Consider the following 18,198-nt stretch of genomic DNA (forward strand, 5'->3'; position numbering starts at 1 on the left):
TTACATAGAATCCACCAATGGAGAAATCACTGAGATTTATTCATTTGAAAGGTTAAGCTGTCATCCCACGTTTAAAGGCCTCTAGTTTACTTTGTGTGAAAAACATTAATTTTCTGGCTTTTCTCGAAAAAGGCCAGGGCTCGGTGTAACTAAAGTAAGGCTCTGTTCACATCTGTTTTGGAGTCTCCATCACAGATCCCATCATGTTTGACAGGAGCATTAGTGCAGTGCTATTCTTCTCATCAAAATAACAGATGCAATAACAGAACCCGACAGATCCCATTAAAATTGAGTGGGGCCCTGAGGGCGCTATTGGTGTCAGTGAAGAATCCAGGACTCCAATCAGCTTTGGTTTTCTGCATCCATGATGCAACACATAAGCTGAAACGACAACACAGATGTGAACAGAGCGTAACATAGAACGATCCCTTTCCGCACAGTGTTGAAAATGATTCATTGCTGATATGTTCATTCAGATTTGAAATGAAACATTTTACAGTATATTAGTAAATATATATCATTACTCTTCTTGTACTGACTTTCCTGTATTAAATGTCAGAGTGGCACTCACTGTTCTGCTGGTGGAGTCACTGTGAACACACATCACCTATCTTGTACTGATCAGGATGATAGACTTATATTACACTCCAGAGCTGAACTCGCTGTTCAGCTACCCTGGTCTTTGTGTATACATGTTCCATTACTTTTTTGAAACTGTCCCTTTAAGGTGGCCATACCTTTCAAATAACTGAGGGCTGAACAGAAATTCAATTGGCTCACAGTAATCTCTCCTGGACTCCCCATATTAAAGGGAATCTAACAGCAGATTAGAAGACTCTAACCCCCTGTTATGTTCCTAAAGTGCACAGGATGCTGAAAATTAAAGGACAACTCTGACACTGGGGGAAAAAAGAGACACCAACAAATACTTTTTATACTCCCTCCTTACTCTTCCTCCCTCCCTGGTTCTTCTGCACTAAATGGGAGTGAAAAGGCTACTGGTGCACCTGCACACCGGCAGTCTTTAAATTGGCTGTCCTTCCTGCTCAGCCAATTACTGGATGAGACTGGACAACACTGTGGAAGACCGGGGCAGGTAAGTATAACTCTTTATTTTCAATTTTTCAACAGCAGTAATATATACTTTTTTTTTGCCCATACACCTTAGGCTAAAGTTGCCTGACTGTCTAAGGTGTATGGCAGGCTTCTGACTCTTTACCAACAGATGATACCTGTGGTGAGAAGAGTCAGGCGTGGAATTTTATTTCTGATCCTATTGTTCTGAAAGGGACAAGTCGGTGCTAAAGAAGAGCATCTGTGTTGTATTTGACCACTAGATGGTCAACTTATTACTCGGTATGAAGCAATGTTCAGTGATAGTATGGTGGTGTTATCCAGACAGAGTATAGCAGGGTATTTAGTTAAGGTGTGGATGTATTATGCAATTACATTATAGTGGTGTTATCCAGTCATGGTATAGTATAACTTTATGGTAGTACCAACTTAGTTATTTAGTAGTATGAAATAGTTATTCATTCATGGTGTGGAGCTGTGAAGAGCCCAGTCACTGCAATGTAGTATTATTTCTGGGTAGTGTCAATCTAGGTATACAGATTCTATTACAGGAATTCTGAGTATTGCTCATGAGTCTTGGAGAGCACAGTCCACACCACTGAACACCAGGACCATGCACATGCAGTGTGCTTTCAGGAATGCCTTAGTGTAGATGATCACTGTGTGCCATTACATTAGTTATTGTGCCACCAGTTATTATTCATAGCATCACAATTGATGATCAGTAGTGAACAATAGTTTCATCATTGATCTTCTCATTTGTTAATACTGACCAGTTATAATGATTGTTTAAAAAAGAGCTAAGCATAACTGTCATGGGATCTAGGGCAGCGTAAGCATTTAATATGGCCCTGGGCATGGCACAATTATTTTAAAGTTTAAAGAGAACCAAGCCAGTTTTATTGCTCCCTACCCTGTATGTAAATCAGCGCTAACTAGTCATGTGGGTGGCGTCTCTCCCTGAACTAGTCACAGCTCCAGGGCTGTAATCACTCCCCTTTGCAATGTAACCCGCCTCTCAGAGAGGAGGGATTACATTGCAAAAAGAAGTGACTACAGTCCGGGAGCCGTAACTAGTTAGGGGAGAGATGCCGCTCACACGACAAGTCAATGCTCATTTGCATACAGCGTGGGGAGGAATAAAAGTAAATTTTTGGGGAGACAGAGACAACCTTGTACTGTAGGGAATGCTGAAGAATGCTTTATAACATGATTATTTTACCTCAGAACACTAAGGGGGAGATTAATCAAACATGGTGTAAAGTGGAACTGTCTCAGTTGCCCCTAACAACCAATCAGATTCTATCTTTCATTTCTCACAGACTCTTTGGAAAATGAAAGGTGGAATCTGATTGGTTGCTAGGGGCAACTGAGACAGTTTCACTTTACACCTTGTTTGATAAATCTCCCCCTAAATGTTAGTGCTTGGTTCCCTTTAAGTACTTTTTTTCAGTACTTGAAGAGGATCTGTCATTCATGTCTAGAAAAGTAATACTGAAAGCATACAGTACCTCTATTGGTTAGAGGTCCCTCCCCTGTTGGTGCCTTTACTGTGCAATCAAGGTGGCACTAGCCTCCTGATCTATCTAGTTGTGAATGCACCAATGTAAAAAAAAAAAAAGTGCAATCCAAGACCACAAATAATAATGGTATGCTGTAAGTTTTAATTCTGGATAACATTATAAAGGAATATATAATCTAAATAATCACATTGCTCTTCATAGGTCATACTTTGTCCTTCTTACTTGGCTTCTGATTTTTATCCACTTTTTTTGTCTATAAATCTTGTCCTGCCTGGCGACCGTCTTGTATTATTCAGGAACAACTTGTGTACTGTTCCTGCTGTTTGTTTTTTCACTGCCATCAAATCTAAACAAGAGGTGAGAGACACGGAACAGTCCATCTGTTTACTTGACAAAACTCTCAGCATTCTGGGAATCCAGCACTTGATTGGCGCTAATTGACTTGGCTCTAATTGGCTGCTCAGTCACCTTGTCCCATACCCAATCCTCCGATGGCATTGCTGTCTTTTTACATATTTTTCTTCCAGCAGATGCAACTCTAGAAATGTGGCTGTTCCCCTGGGTCATCATTATGTACGACTTTCAGACAATATTTACACTTTTACAACATTCCTTCCAGGAAATCTAAATGTCAGGAACAAAAATGCAGCGACATCTTGCCTGATAACTTGTGCTTTATCCCCAATCCACAAGACAACAATTCATATTGCTTGTAAGATCTGCAAATGCCCAAGAAAGCGTAGACAGGAATCCTTGTTTTTCTGTATTTGTCCAAGCAATTCTCAGTGCCTTCGGCTGGGGGATCAGGGGTCTGTGCTGTGTTTAGCATGATTCATTCTTCAGAAAGAAAAAATAAAGTAAAGACTTAGCTTTATCCAGTATTATCCTTGTAGGATTATTTCCTAATATGTAGATAAAATTACACACAAAATGCATGTAGCTAATCTTTGGATGTGAAAGGAGCATAAGTCATGATGTGATTCAAGATCAGTATATGGGATGTATCTACAGTACATTATAAGAGCTCAGCTCATCTTCTTGGGTGAGTATACAGTATGTTAGGACAGTGCAATACAGCATTGAGGTTGAATGGGGTATAAGTCTTGATGTAGGTCACAAAATGCATAAACTGCATCTCCTGTGATGCAATGTATCCATGTGTAGTACATTATGAGAGTTCAGTTGAACTCTTTGGGGTATAGAAGTGAACACAGGGCTTATGGATTCTAAGTTTGCAACAGATGCTTTTTTTACTGCTTTAATTTGCATTTTACAGTAAAGAGCAATCTTAAGTTCAAACTAAATAAAACTATAGAAAACAACCATCCAGCATATGTTTCAATGTGACAACAGTAAAAACCATGACGTTATTCAGGATCATTACTCAACTGATGCAATGTTAAAGGGGAAGTCCAGCGAAAATTTTTATTAAAGTGTCATATTGTCCGGCAAAAGTTATACAAATCACCAGTATGGACTTATTACGGGAAATGCACATAAAGTACTTTTTTTCCCTGCACTTACAGCTGCATCAAGGCTTCTCTTCCTGGATAAAATGGTGATGTCACGGCCCGACTGCCAGAGCTGTGCGGGCTGTGGCTGCTGGGGAGGAGGATGGGAGGGGGACACTGAGGGACACAGGGCACTGGAGGGACACTGACCATCCCCTCTGTCTTCATCCTCTCCAGCAGCCACAGCCCGCACAGCTTTGGGAGTCGGGTCGTGACATCACCATTTTATCCAAATTCCAAACTGCTGACACTGTTAGCTATTAAATCAGGGGACACACTGTACCTTTCACATATCTGTCTTTGCTTCTAGAATGTAAAAAAATGCTTTTATTCTCCAGTGGAAAGTGTCAAAGAGGCATTCCTAAGCTCCTGAAGCGCTGAGGGCCGTAACGCAACCGCTCTTCCTCTTTCATACCTGTTTCTGTTTGGTTAATAGTTACAACTCCGCTTCAAGCTCACTGACAGTCAAACAGCGATAAGGATGGGAGGAGGAGTAAAGAAGCATTACAACCCTCAGCACTGTAGGAGATTGGGAAAGCCTCTGACATTTTGGACTGGAGGATAAAAGTATTTTTATATTCTGGAAGCACAGAAAGATATATGAAAGGTATCATGTGTCCTAACAGCTATCTAACTGTTTGGAATCTGAATTGCACCTGACAGGTTCACTTTAACGTTGTCCATAGGTCTGATACTTTAGCCCAGGTCCCTATGTACAATGCTTGCAAATGTGCCCTGTTATTGCAGCTATTTAATGGCTCCTTTAAACAGTCGAAAGAAAATCCCGTTGGATCTTGAGTCGTCCTGATTTGTTTATCCTGCTTGTTAACACAGTATGAGAGATTTTCTTGCTGTTTGCAATTTCCTGCAACTTCTACTACAGAGCAGAAAGGAAATGTACTGTGCTTCCAGTCACATAATTAAGAAGGAGTCTATAAGCCGCTGCCTTGTTTAGTGCATTTTGTTGTGAGACAGCTGGTGACAAATCGTAAGCAGGATATTTTGTGGGAGCTATTATGTTAAAATCTTACGGTAAATGTGTCATAAGTAAACAAACATTCAGTTCACATAAGGTGTGTTCCCATGTAATAACATAGTGGTTTTGTCAGTTGCCTACATAGTGCAGATAAATAGTGCCTGCGCTACCACAGTGGACAGCACTTCATTCTTTCTTTATAGGGCTGACGAATGCTTCAGAGTGCTGAATATGGGGGTGTTCTGTGCTCCATTTATTGTGGGTGATTGCATCTCCACTCTTGGGATCGGTAGGGATCCAGGGGTTTGGATGTCCAATGATCAGCTTGTTATTCTCAATCCTATGGATAGGGGACAACAGGCCCAGATGGGAATACCCCTTTAACAACTTAAGATATACAGTATGCTATGTCTAAAATCACAAATACATTCAGTATTTCTTTATATTTTCTGTACGGTTTATTTTTTCTTCCTTTACATCCTAGGATTCATCCCCCAGAGCACTTTAAACAGAAATACGCAGTTGATGAAGTGCAGTACACATGTGACGTAAGTTTGTGATGCTTGACTATAGTAATGATTTTCAGGATGTTAGATATTTGGATATCCAGTAGTTCCATGTTAGATATCAAGTTAATTTACTATGGTGTGAGTCCTTCCAGATGGGCTGATTATTGATAATGTGCGTTCTTAGGAGCAACCACTCATTCATTGGCTGATTGACCCTTTTGTTTGGCCGCACATTTCCCTGTCTAAACTGGAGATGTGCATCTGATAACAATACCTTTAAATGGCTGCACTAACTATCCAGCCATTGTCCATGCGGCCTCACCTCACAATTAATCTAGTGAAGGCTCTGTGCGTTGGCTGTTTGCATTGATTAACATTTTCTTTTCTTTCCATCAGATTGCAAAAGTCTTGAGTGCAAAGAGCCCATCAGTCCTGCTCACTCTGGTAAGATAACCTCCTTAGAATAAATTGACTTTTTACCTCTATAATCTACTTCTATCCCAGGGTTCAAAGGTCCTGTCTTCTTATCATAAATTTCTGAGCTCAGGGAAGAAGGATGTGTAAACTGCAGCCTTTGTATTTCTGCCTGATGCTTTTATGGTTGTGACAAAGAAAATATAATCTGTACAAAGTATCCCTATTATCTTAGTTAGCTAGAGCGAAAAACTCATTAGTGTATTTTCTGATTATAAAGTGGTTACACAAACAAATCTAATATGTATTGGAACTGAATCATATCTTGGATTTACTTACAGTGATAAACTGCATCACATGCTTACAGTATGTCTATCGGATCAAATGTTAATGTGCATGGGGGAGTCAGGAAGCGTACAATTAGCGGTGCAAAAGTACAATTAGCGGTGCAAAAAGTAAGGGCTCATGTGGGTTTCTAGGTAAAAAAAATGCAAGTGCTATGGCCTTTTAAGCACAAGGAGGAAAAAACGAAAATGCAAGAATTTAAATTGGCCCGGTCCTCTAAGGGTTAAACTGGCAGCCCTGTGTCTAATTGGCGTGGCCTAGAATACCCATGCTCTTTGATTGTGACACCCCTCCGTCCCTCCTCCCCGCCCTCTTCATCATTAGGAATACCCCTGGAACAATTTCTCCTATTCATCACCTGTGTGAACACTGCACGTGCTGGATCATTAAGGCACCTGTGCAGTGTGCAGACAGGTGATGAATAGGGGCATTCCTAATGATGAAGAGGGCGGGGAGGAGGGACGGAGGGGTGTCACAATCCTATTGCACAGACACTCTAGGCCACGCCAATTTGAGACAGGGCTGCAAGTTTAAAAGTGTTTTTTAGGTCAATAACTGCATTACCTGCCAAACGGACCCCAGGACAGATCTTGGATTAAAAGCAGCTATGGTACAAGTGGTTTTTAGGAGTTAGATTGTGGGTTCAGAGTCTCTTTAAGGGCACAATTACATCAATGGTTTGGGTCCCCCACATATGAAGAGACATTCCTGCTTTGGCAGGTTTGTCCCTTTATATATTACGTGGTTGTCCTGCTTACGCCTTATTTTTTTCAGGTTCTTAATGGTATATACAGTATATTCTATTCTCCCTTGAAGTGCATGAGTATGAAGAATTTGAAAGACACCAATTTTTTTTCTTCTGGTTCATGTTCTGTCACCAATTTAATTTATTTTAGCCAAAAACTGATCAGCCGAGCAGTGTAAATAACATGAAGTAGCCAGGCCTTACTCACTTTTCTGCCTACATTATTAGCCTTGCAGGTGGGCCAAGATTGGAGATTTTTTTTTCTTTTTGATCAAATGGCTTGTGAGGTGAATCTGACTTTTAGTGCATGTTGTTAAAGCAGTTTTATTGGAATCATTCTATGAAATGACTGCCAGCAATACCTGGTATCTGTTGCTAGGCATGACTCTCTTACCGTTACAGCTTTTAATGAAAGCGGTTCTCTCATCGTATTGGGGGGAGGGGGGCAGCTTACAACTGCTGCTTTCTCTAAAGAGAGGAATATTCAGATAAGTAATTACTTTCCTACTTTCTGCAGTTTATATGTGAGGCTGCTCAGCTTTAATTTCAGATGGAGGCGACAACTCGGTTGGAGCTAAGACCTTTCAGTCTTTTAGTGAAGCAGTTGTTGGAAGAGGCAACTATATGTTCCATAAAAGCAAGGGTTAAAAAGCAATTCCTACTTAATATGAAATATGGGTTTCTTTAGGAGACATTAGGAGGCCCGAAACACATTACCTATGAATTAGCCAATACATTTTCAAATCTATATGATCTGAGCAGAGAATCTTTTTTTTTCTATTTGTTTTTTATTTTCTGATGGTGTTGGCTGTTTTCTGTTGTAGGTATGTGTGCTGGCTGCTGTCTGGCCATTGTAGTGTTACAATATTCTGTTTGTGGAGAAGTCATAGGGGCAGTAGATTGTTCATGCTTGTGCTTTCTCAGGGCTGCAGAATACTTCGCTATGTTTGAAAGGAAGAAAAAAAAATTAAAATGTCAATGAATATGTAACCAGGACAGGTGTAAATGGGAAAAGACATCAGCAAATGGTCAGATAATTTGACTTGGAATAACAAGGTAGCGAGAATAATGCCTTACACTCATATCTTTTTTTTTAATATTCTCTATTTAAACCATCATTAGACAAGGTACAGGGGAGTCCAAATTCCAAACAACATTATAAACTTTGTCACATGGCCCAAGTCTGACAGTGATAAATAATTGTAACATAAATCGATAACAGACCCACCATAACTATCCAACATTTTCCATAGGACGTGGGTGAACACATCCTGACAATAATAAGAAGAAAAACAATAAGATAACATAAAGAAAGAGATCAAAGAGGAAAGAGGAGCAGGATAGGATTAGAAGAGAGGGAGGGAAAAAGAGAAGCAGTAAAATAGAGAGAAGAAGGGAGGTGAAGAGGGGTCGGAATTGGGCGGGGGGGACTAAGGGGGTGTTCACAATTCAGCACCGAGGCCCCCATGCCCGACATAAAGTGCAAATGGAGATCAGGCTGTAATCAGAAATAATTTGTGGCTCGTGATTTTAGGAGCGCTCTTCGTAATTGTCAGTGTTCTGAAATGGTGACCCAAGTCTTCTTTAGGGTATAAACCCACACACCGTATACGCAGCTTATTTACTGCTGCGATACGCAGCAAACACGCAACAAACACGCAACAAATACGCAGCAGATTAGATCTAAATAACTGGACACAGCATCAAATCTGCACCACCAAATCTGCTGCGTTTTTGCTGCGTATCTGCTGTGAATACGGTGTGTGGGTTTATACCCTTAGGGTATAAACCCACACACCGTATATGCAGCGTATTTACTGCTGCGATACGCAGCAAACTCGCAGCAAAATCGCAGCAAAATCGCAGCAGATTAGATCTAAATAACTGAACACAGCATCAAATCTGTACCAACAAATCTGCTGCGTATTTGTTGCATATCTGCTGCATATACGGTGTGTGGGTTTATACCCTTAAAGCGGTCAGGTTTATTTTGTATGCTGTAGGTGAGGTCCACCATATACATTAGGTCATTAATCTTAGCTCATGCCCATTCTTATGTGTATACTTCTTTTCCCATAGGAATGCCCATTATAAGATAATGCTAAATTGTTGTGAATACAGGACAACAACAACTGGGTTTCCAGTGTTGAGTAAATACACCTTATTCTATATACTGTATATACTTATTCTAATTTATTCAGATTTCCAGTATACTGTCAGTTGTCATAATTGTCTAGATCTTGGCTTGTTGTCAGTGACTGAGAATTCTTTTTTTCCTTTTTAAGGCTATGTTCACACTACGTATTAGACCGGCCAGGTCGAGGAACGGCCAGTCTCTGCCAAGATCATCCCGGCCGGTAATGCAGTACCGGCCGGGTGAGCTTTATGGCCGTAGTGTTCTGATGCAGGTGCCGGAGCCGCTTGCTTCATTGTGTGAACCGACCAGGTTTCCTACGGCCGAAATTTACTGAATTGCGGCTGCAGAAAACTGACATGTCTGTTCTTTGCGGAGCCGCACGGGATCCCGGCCAGAGCGTATACGATGTGTATTCGCTCCGGCTGGGATCCCATAGCAGAATAGGCTATGTTCCACTCCGCACAAAGTACGGCCGTTGTTGCCGATGGCAACAACGGACGTACTTTTACATAGTGTGAACATAGCCTAAGGCAGTAAACCTGTGGTAATACCTGTTCTTACTGTTTACCAGACATGGGTGCAGGTTTGTTATGAAAGCTATGATATTATCAGAGTGAATTACAACCTCTGAATGTGAACAGGAATATTTGATTGAAATATATAGCGTGTTGGAAACCTACTGGATTTTGCGCTTAATCAGCTTTATTGCTACAAGACCAGAAAATTTCTTTACAAGGCCGGTTTCTGTTCATAGAACTCCTGGGATTGGTGGAACTGTCCGATGTGCTGAAATGCAACATAGTGCATAGACTATAAATGCACAGGAGGGAATTTATCACAATTGTTCACAATGGAAAGTGGTCTATATGATTGCTTCTCAAACTGTGATACACCCCCTAATTGTTAGTGAGGCACAGCTGGGGAGGCAGTTTGTACAAAAGGAACTATGATCTGCATAGTCCTTTCCCTGGCCACAGCAATCTCTGGTTAAGGAACATTATTAACTCATTTTGTGCTTATTTAATGTTATACAGAGTTTAGAAGACAGATGAAAGGTAGACTAAGCAATACTTTTTATTTTTGCATGGACCTCCACCATAGATGGTGCGCCCCCAGCATTCTCTTGGCCTGTCTGGTGAGGCCTAAGTATCACTTTGCTCAGTTGGGTAAGGCTTCAATAGGAAAGTTTGAGAAGCACTGCATCTATATTATGCATTTCACCTTTAGAGCACTTTTTTCTCCTGCTCCAAATTTACCAAAATGGCACATACACCGTCATACATTTAGAGCAGTCAAGTAGCTGTGACATTTCACCCATTAAAACTGCATTAATCTCTGCATTTGTGCCATTTTAAGTTTCATTTGAAAAAGAATTACATTTGTTAAATTAGCCGTAGAACTGGAAACATATGTACCAATAAACCTATTCTGAGAACAGACGTGTGCGATTGTGCAAAAATGTGGGACTTTTTTTTTTAAACCTCAAAAGGCACACGAAGAAGGATTCTATTCTTTTACTTTGTGTATAAAAGTAATACTTTACATCCTACTCAGTTATCTGCTTGTAATTTCCCTATTGTTTCCGTCCCATGGCTCCAGATTTCACAGCGCTGAGTAGCAGCATCCAGATATATTAATATTTGTTCTTTGTCCGGTGACATTTTCCCTTCTCTGATCTTCACCCTTCGAACAAGTTTTGAAATCCTGAAGTGGCATTTCTACAAAAACTGTGACATTTACACTCAACAATTGAAATTGTTAGTCTTACATTAGGAGGAAAACTTTTGTACTGGTCAGAGTGTACTAAAGCTGCCATAGAAGGAGCTCTATAATACATTGGAAACAGTTGTTGACCTCTAATTCAAAGCTGCAAAACTTGTTTGGTCATATTGTTAATAACTTAGTATTTATATGGTTTCCTTATACTGTATTTACTGTTGAGCTACCCTCACATCTGAAAAGTAGCAGGTGTACATGAGCAGAATGAAATGCCACATATACTGGGTCTATTCAGTTCAATAACCCACTAGTAATTATGGGAGCCATTTATCGAGCTGTCACAGGCCTTCTGCACACAGCCATAGTGGTTTTTCAGTCATCAAGACAACTGCTTTGTATGGGCGGGCCACAAAGTGTGATCCATGAACCATCCGCAATCATTGGCCATGCTTAGTAAAGGAGGCCATTAAAGTATATGAGCAGATAATGTCTTTTACAGACTTATGCTGTTCACGCTCTAGGCAGATACCTAGACTAGAATCCATATTCATGTGCATTTGCCCATGCAGTTCAGTGGGTCATATACTGTCAGCAATTGTGGACTGTATATTATGATTGTGTGCAAGGGGCCTTATAGTAAGGTTCTTTTTGTTGCCAATAGCAACCAGTCAGAATTCCGCTTTCATTTTACCAGAGCAATATGAGAGAAGAAAGCTGAACTGTGATTGGTTGTTATGAGCAACAAAGGGAATCTTACTAATGTTTACACTGAGTAAAATAGTCAGAATCCCGCCTGCCTCAGTGTCCCACAGTATCTCTATGGGAGGGCTTGCACGCCTCTGCTCCCGCCGCTCTCTGTGCAAAGAATTGACATGTCAATTCTTTTAGCGGAGAGCGACGGAAAAATTAGCTGATTTTGCTCAGTGTGAACATACCCTAAGAAAGGGCGTTAAGTCTCACAATATGTTTGGTCCAATGCTAAGCATAGGTTTGGCAGGATTTAGTTTCTGGTGGCTGTGCATTTAATTTCCTCAAAACAACAATATATACTTGCAAATGGACTGGATTGATGATAAGTTGATGACAGGACCAGACCAAACAGGATTTGTTTGTAGTCAGAGACCATTGAGAGGCGTAAGAGCTGTATACACCAAATTACAGGAGATCTTTAATGTATATATGCATGGTTACATTATTTTTTGTTAAATCCTCTGGAGCGCATAGCCCATAGAGATCGCATTCTAAGGTTGTTGCCCTGTTTGTCCTAAGTCAGGAAAATTCTGATGCCGCATTAATTTTTTTCCTACATATATAATTGTAACTGTTCTTTCTGAACTCTATTTCTATGTTATAATATTATAGGGGTTATCCGACGTTTGCACATTTTTTACATGTTTCTGCCATATAAGAAAACCTAACAAACATGTTATGCCTACCTCTTCATGCTCTCTTGGTGTCCTGCTGCTGTGTCGCCAGTGTCCCCAGACTGTCTGTAGCCACTGTTACTTGTGAGGCAAGCTTGTCTCGGGAGTGACAGCCCAGTTACCAGCTGTAGCGTTGTCCCATCTCAGTCAGTGATTGGCTAAGCAGGCCGTCACTCCTGAGGCGAGCTCGTAATGGAAGTAACGGCAGCTACAGACAGCAGGAGACACCGACCACACCCCAATAGGACACTGGGGGAGCGGGGAGAGGTAAGCATAACATGTTTATGTTTTCTGATATGGCGGCAACATGTATAAAATATGCTACCCCTTAAATCTTCTTTTATTGTATTGCCCTTAGTTGTTTCCTTTTATTTAAATCTTGTTTCTTTCTTGCAGCGTGGGGTTAATACTGACAGCGGAAGTGTTTGCAGAGAGGCCTCATTTGAAGGAATTAGCCAGTAAGTAAAAATTGTCTTACCCTGTCTGCTCTCTGAGAGAAAACAAAGCTGGAGTCTTCCTCCAAAGCATTGAAATCTTTAATTCCACGTCAGGGCAGATAAAGAATAATCGCTTAGCTCCACAATTAGAATTAGATAATAAGACAGCTGAGCTGCCACAGTAAAAATATTCAAATCCTCCTGCAGTTCCCTTACATACAAGTCACATATGAATTAGAAAACATCAGATGAGGTTCAGCAAGGAATAGTATCTTACAATGATCCATGGTATTTGCTATACGATTAGCTATATTACTGTATTTAGGAGCAAATCTAATGATAACAAATCTGTATCTGTAACAATACTAGGCATGACTTATGTATTGATCTTGCATTACAGCTTGCTCCGGAACTGCACTCAGCTTTCTGCTAGTGGAGGGAATGGCCCAGATTGATCACTCTGCCTAAAACCCAAACGGTCTGGTTTATTTCCCAGCAACAGCTGTGTCTTTATTTCTGGGCAAATAAAAAAAAAACACAATAATGAGAACATAATAATGAAGTAATGTTTGCCTGTTCCAGTGTCTCTGCAGCCACAGTGCCACAGCTCACTGTTCCCCTCATGTCTCCTATATGTCCCGGGTTCCTTTTTCCTAACTACCTGGCAGGAACTAGCCTCTTAGCCAGTCAGGTTAAGGTGTCTCGTCTCAGTTAGTGATTGGCTGAGTGGGCATTTATAAGCAGAGTTGTGATGTCACAGGATTGGCAGATACAGGAGACCAGTGGGTGAACGTAAGCAGTGGTGCTGCGCTGTGGGGGCACAGGGGTCGGTGAGTAAAATTTTTATTTACTATAAATATTTATTATGTTCCCACCACCCCTTGACCTCCCTGTTTTTTTCTCCTTTAATAAACCTTTGTAAATAGCTGAGCTGTGATTGCTGCGGGCAAACCAAGGAGGCTCTTGTTTGAGGCAGATTGATCAATCTGGGCATATGTGTGCACACAATAAACTATTTATCTGGTGTGATCCCGAGTTACACTCTGGATTATACTCTACATCTGGACATACTACTCTCCTGGTAGGGTCATTGGGGCACATTTATCAGAAATGCCTTGTCGTACACCACGGGAAAGCATGGTTGTAAGTCAGCCGTAAGGTGTAGAGGAATTTGTGGCCTCCTCCCTCCTCCTTGTGGCCTCCTCCCATGCCTAATTTATCATGGTTTACGCCAGCAAACAGGCATAAACCATGCTGAAATCTGCACCTGCTAAGGAGCAGGTATAGATTTCTGTGCAAGCCCTGCAACAGACTTCGCTTATGTTGGCTTTACTAAGCAGCATGCACATCTTAGTAAATCCGACTGGGTTAATGGGGGTGGGGCTTTTTTTAAGACTCTCGTACAAGTACATGAGTCTTGATAAATATCCCCCATTGTGTACTCACATACATTTCTTATCTAGTACTGATCTTGAGTTACAGCCTGTATACACCAGAGCTGCACTCTTCTGGTGATATTACTTTGTATGTGCGTATATTACATTACTTATCTTGTACTGATCCCAACTTACAACCCCTATTATACTACTTTGAGCTCACTGCATCTTGTTAGGGTATGTGCACACTGAGTAATTCTGGCGGAAACTCCTTTGCGGAATTCTCAGCTTGCAAACTGAGGCTGGCGCTCGTCTCCGCCCGTGTCATAGACTCTATTCTATGCACGTGTGGATTCCGCTCTCCATCCAAAGAATGAACTTGATCATTCTGTGGACGGATGAAAGAATCCGCCCGTGCATAGAATAGAGTCTATGACACGGGCGGAGACAGACACGCCCGGCGCAGTCCGCAAGCGGTGCAAGCTGAGAATTACACCACGGAGTTTCGGCCAGAATTACTCAGTGTGCACATACCCTTACATCCTGTTTTAAACTCCAGCACTGCCTATACATGAATATTCAGTGTGACGAACGTTTATATGAATGGGTTAGTCATTTTAACAAACAGCTGTTTGGCTGACCACTACTAAAAGTGAATGGTCACCTTTTAATGTAATACTACCTACATATAATTCAATTTTACACTGCCCAATGTGAAGCAGAAAACTAGCGCCAATCATCTGATTAGACAGGGTGATGTGGAGATGATAACAATAAGTTATATGGCCACAGAAGATATTCATTTAACCAACGAATGAGTGCTTGCTCATTCATGGTCTGATCGCTGGCTCTCTCAGGTTAATGCTCTTAGGCATGCTCATTACCGATAATCAGCCCGGGTAAATGACTGTAAATCTCCACAGTGGGCTCTGTGTTAAAATGTTGTGAGATTTCCACTTGAAGCCTCCAGTATTGTGATTGCTTCTGATACTAGATGTGACGTGGGATCATTATAAGTAATACAGTCTATATACATAGTTAAATATCTGTTTGGCTAGATGGGTTCTGTATCTGAAATATTAATTTCCACTTCCAAAGGCGTTTCCTGCATGACAGATGCATCCAGCTTTGCACTCCAACTTGTACCCTGGCACAAAGTATGAAAACTGGATGTCCTTAGAGGACATCCCCTTTAAACAAAGGAGCATTACGCAGTTCTGAAACCTTGTGATTCTCCTCTCTATGCCAATTTCATGCTCCCCAGCAGGATCTCATCTACATTTGCTTGTGTCAAATTAAGCTAAGTTAATGTATTTCCCCCCACCCCCATCTCCTGTATTAAGATATCATCCCATTATTGTGATCTACAGCCCAGCTCCAGAGTCAATCACGGTCCCGAGCAGCAGGAGCTCTAACAATCCTTCACACATTGTCAGAATAAATGCATAAAAATCAACACAAGCCGCACACACCATCTCTGCACTGTATACTTCAATATGTAGAACAGTGACTTGTGACCACAGTCATGTGCTGACAGTCCTATAAATATGTATTGATATGGAGGCTGTAAATAGGAAGAGTAAATTGAGAGGGAATAATACAGATGTAGACTCCTAAAATAACGGGTTCGTCTCAAGTTTCTGCCTGACGCGTGTTCTCGGCTGCTATGAGGTTTTATTGATGGAAGCACACAGTATAGAAAACCCTATAAGCCTTGACAGCCCTGTCATAACTCTGAAAAGCTGATGGCAGCAAGTAATAGATTTACATTACCGAAGGCTTGTTGGGTCTCCTGTTTATAGTGAACATGTGTACAGATGTAGCAGGGCTGAGTTTGTTTTAGCCGATGTTATTTGTGTTTTTCCCATAGGACTAACGGTAAAGCTAATACTTAGCAGAAAACAAACAGGGTTTGGCATATTCAGCTGTTACATAAAATTTCTGTATATGTGTGTAGATATACAGTATGCAGAGCAATTCAAAGACTGATTGTGATGGTGTCCGTGTACATTGTGGTTTTCCATAAGATTGCAGGGAATTTTAAACTGCAGTGGTACTTCTGTTCTCCAACTGCCCGATACTCAAGTTCAGTTCCAAACTAATATTTGTAAGGAAATTTTGCTCTGAAACTCAACCATTTCCTCGGGTTCTGAACTGCAACCACCCAGTCTTATGTAAAGGTGTGCTGCCTGCAACACACCACAGATCACACACACACTGACGCGATGCAGGTGTTGTCGACATCACTGTATGGCAGCAATGTTTTGGGATGCCTGTCTGTCTTGTACGTAAGCCTTCTCCTCTAGTCCTCCTCCTCTACTGTATTCTCTGTACTAGCCACCTCCTCCTGGGGACACCATATGCCTGCATTATAAAGGATGGGGTGTGAGGGTCCCTGTGTGCACTCTTTTGTTTTAAATGGTTTGCACTATACTGTAGTGCATAAATTGTACATGAAAAATACAGATACAGTAGTTGACTATTGATGGTTCCTATGGGAAAAAACTGCTTGGTTCTCCAGAAAAGATTGTGGTACAGATGTAAAATGGTAACTTAAATTAGTGAATGATCACTGAGAAATCCAGCTCTGTTTGTGTATATCTGTATTGCCATCTTAACTAGTCCGATTAGCTATTAAAGAAAACTAGGTAACAAATGCAGTGTGTGCTAATAGTTGCTATATTGGGCATTATTGACCAAATTTAGTAGGTGGATATTTCTGCATGGTTTAGGCCTGTTTGCTGGTGTAAATCATGATAAATTAGGCATGGGAGGAGGCCACAAATTTATTATCCAATGGGTTGGCCACTTTGTAGTAAAATTGTTCAGTGTGCAATAATATGTGTAAATGTATGTACTGCTCCCTATGTGCCTCACAGCACTGACACTCCTCCTCCAGGCTGTTTCAGTCTGTGCTGTCCTGCCCTGTGGTGATTCTGTCCATAAAAGGGTGAGCATGGAGGATCATGTGACCATGCCCCTCCCACTGTTTCCTCCACTGAGCCGGTATATGCCTATGGAAGACACAGAGGGAGGGGCATGATAACATGCTCCTCCATGCTCTGCTATCCTATGGGCAGAACCCTATCCTTGCATAGTTCATTTACATGCATATTAGTGGGATACTGGCTACTGATCATTTTATGTAAGATCTCATAGAACTTTCTGTTACCTTTGAGCTGTATACATAGCACTGTTACAGCCCTGCATAGTTTATTTGCATTCACATAAGTTGGATACAGAGGATTGTTTCATAGACTCGATTCTATGCACCGGCGTATTCCGCCCTCTGTCCAAAGATTGTTCAAGTTCATTCTTTGGACGGAGGAAGGAATCCGCCCGTGCATAGAAAGGAGTCTATGACACGGGTGGAGACGCGGACTGCAGTGCAAGCTGGGAATTCCGCGACGGAGGTTCCATCTGAATTCTTCAGTGTGCACATACCCTAATTTTGTGTGTGACTCCAAATCCAGGCCTCCATTGGGTAATAAATGTGATGTCCATTGATGATTTTTGTGTGATTTTGTTGTCCGCACATTCAACTTTCTACAAAACAAAGTGTTCAATGAGAATATTTTATTAATTCAGATCTAGAGTGTTCCCTTTATTTTTGAGCAGTGTATATAGATAGATTATTTTTACAATAAAGATTATGTTAAAGTGATTTTCTGGGGTTATTAATATTCTTTAAGTATCTGTAGGATGTGTAGTTCATAGAAAACTTGCCTTGATATTGTATGAGATGTATATACTGGCAATAACTAGATGATTGAATAAGGCAGTTACTGCTATCAAATTAGGAAGTGTCCTCTCCCTAACTGCGGATATAAAATTACGGACAGATTGGGGACGCCGTTGCAATTCGTAATCCTCCACAATATGCAAGAACCTGTTGATTGAAATGAGTGATTTGTGCTGCAACTACAGACCATACAATGACTTTTATTTATTATTATTTATTTACGGTTCACGACTAGGAATGAGCGAACCGGCTGAGGTTCGGGTTCG

The 18,198-nt window shown here is 41.1% G+C and overlaps 1 protein-coding gene across 1 annotated transcript in view; it reads left to right on the forward strand.

Annotated features, from left to right (window-relative positions):
* The window catches only part of PEPD (peptidase D), a 211,205-nt gene that overhangs the window by 23,622 nt on the left and 169,385 nt on the right, over positions 1-18,198 (forward strand). Inside the window, exons 4-6 of the mRNA XM_069966171.1 lie at positions 5,569-5,632; positions 5,990-6,037; positions 12,774-12,835. Coding sequence (XP_069822272.1) covers positions 5,569-5,632; positions 5,990-6,037; positions 12,774-12,835 — 174 coding nt within the window. The remainder of the gene's footprint in view (positions 1-5,568; positions 5,633-5,989; positions 6,038-12,773; positions 12,836-18,198) is intronic.

Source organism: Dendropsophus ebraccatus, chromosome 4 (assembly GCF_027789765.1).
Source record: "Dendropsophus ebraccatus isolate aDenEbr1 chromosome 4, aDenEbr1.pat, whole genome shotgun sequence".
Taxonomy (NCBI): Eukaryota; Metazoa; Chordata; class Amphibia; order Anura; family Hylidae; genus Dendropsophus; species Dendropsophus ebraccatus.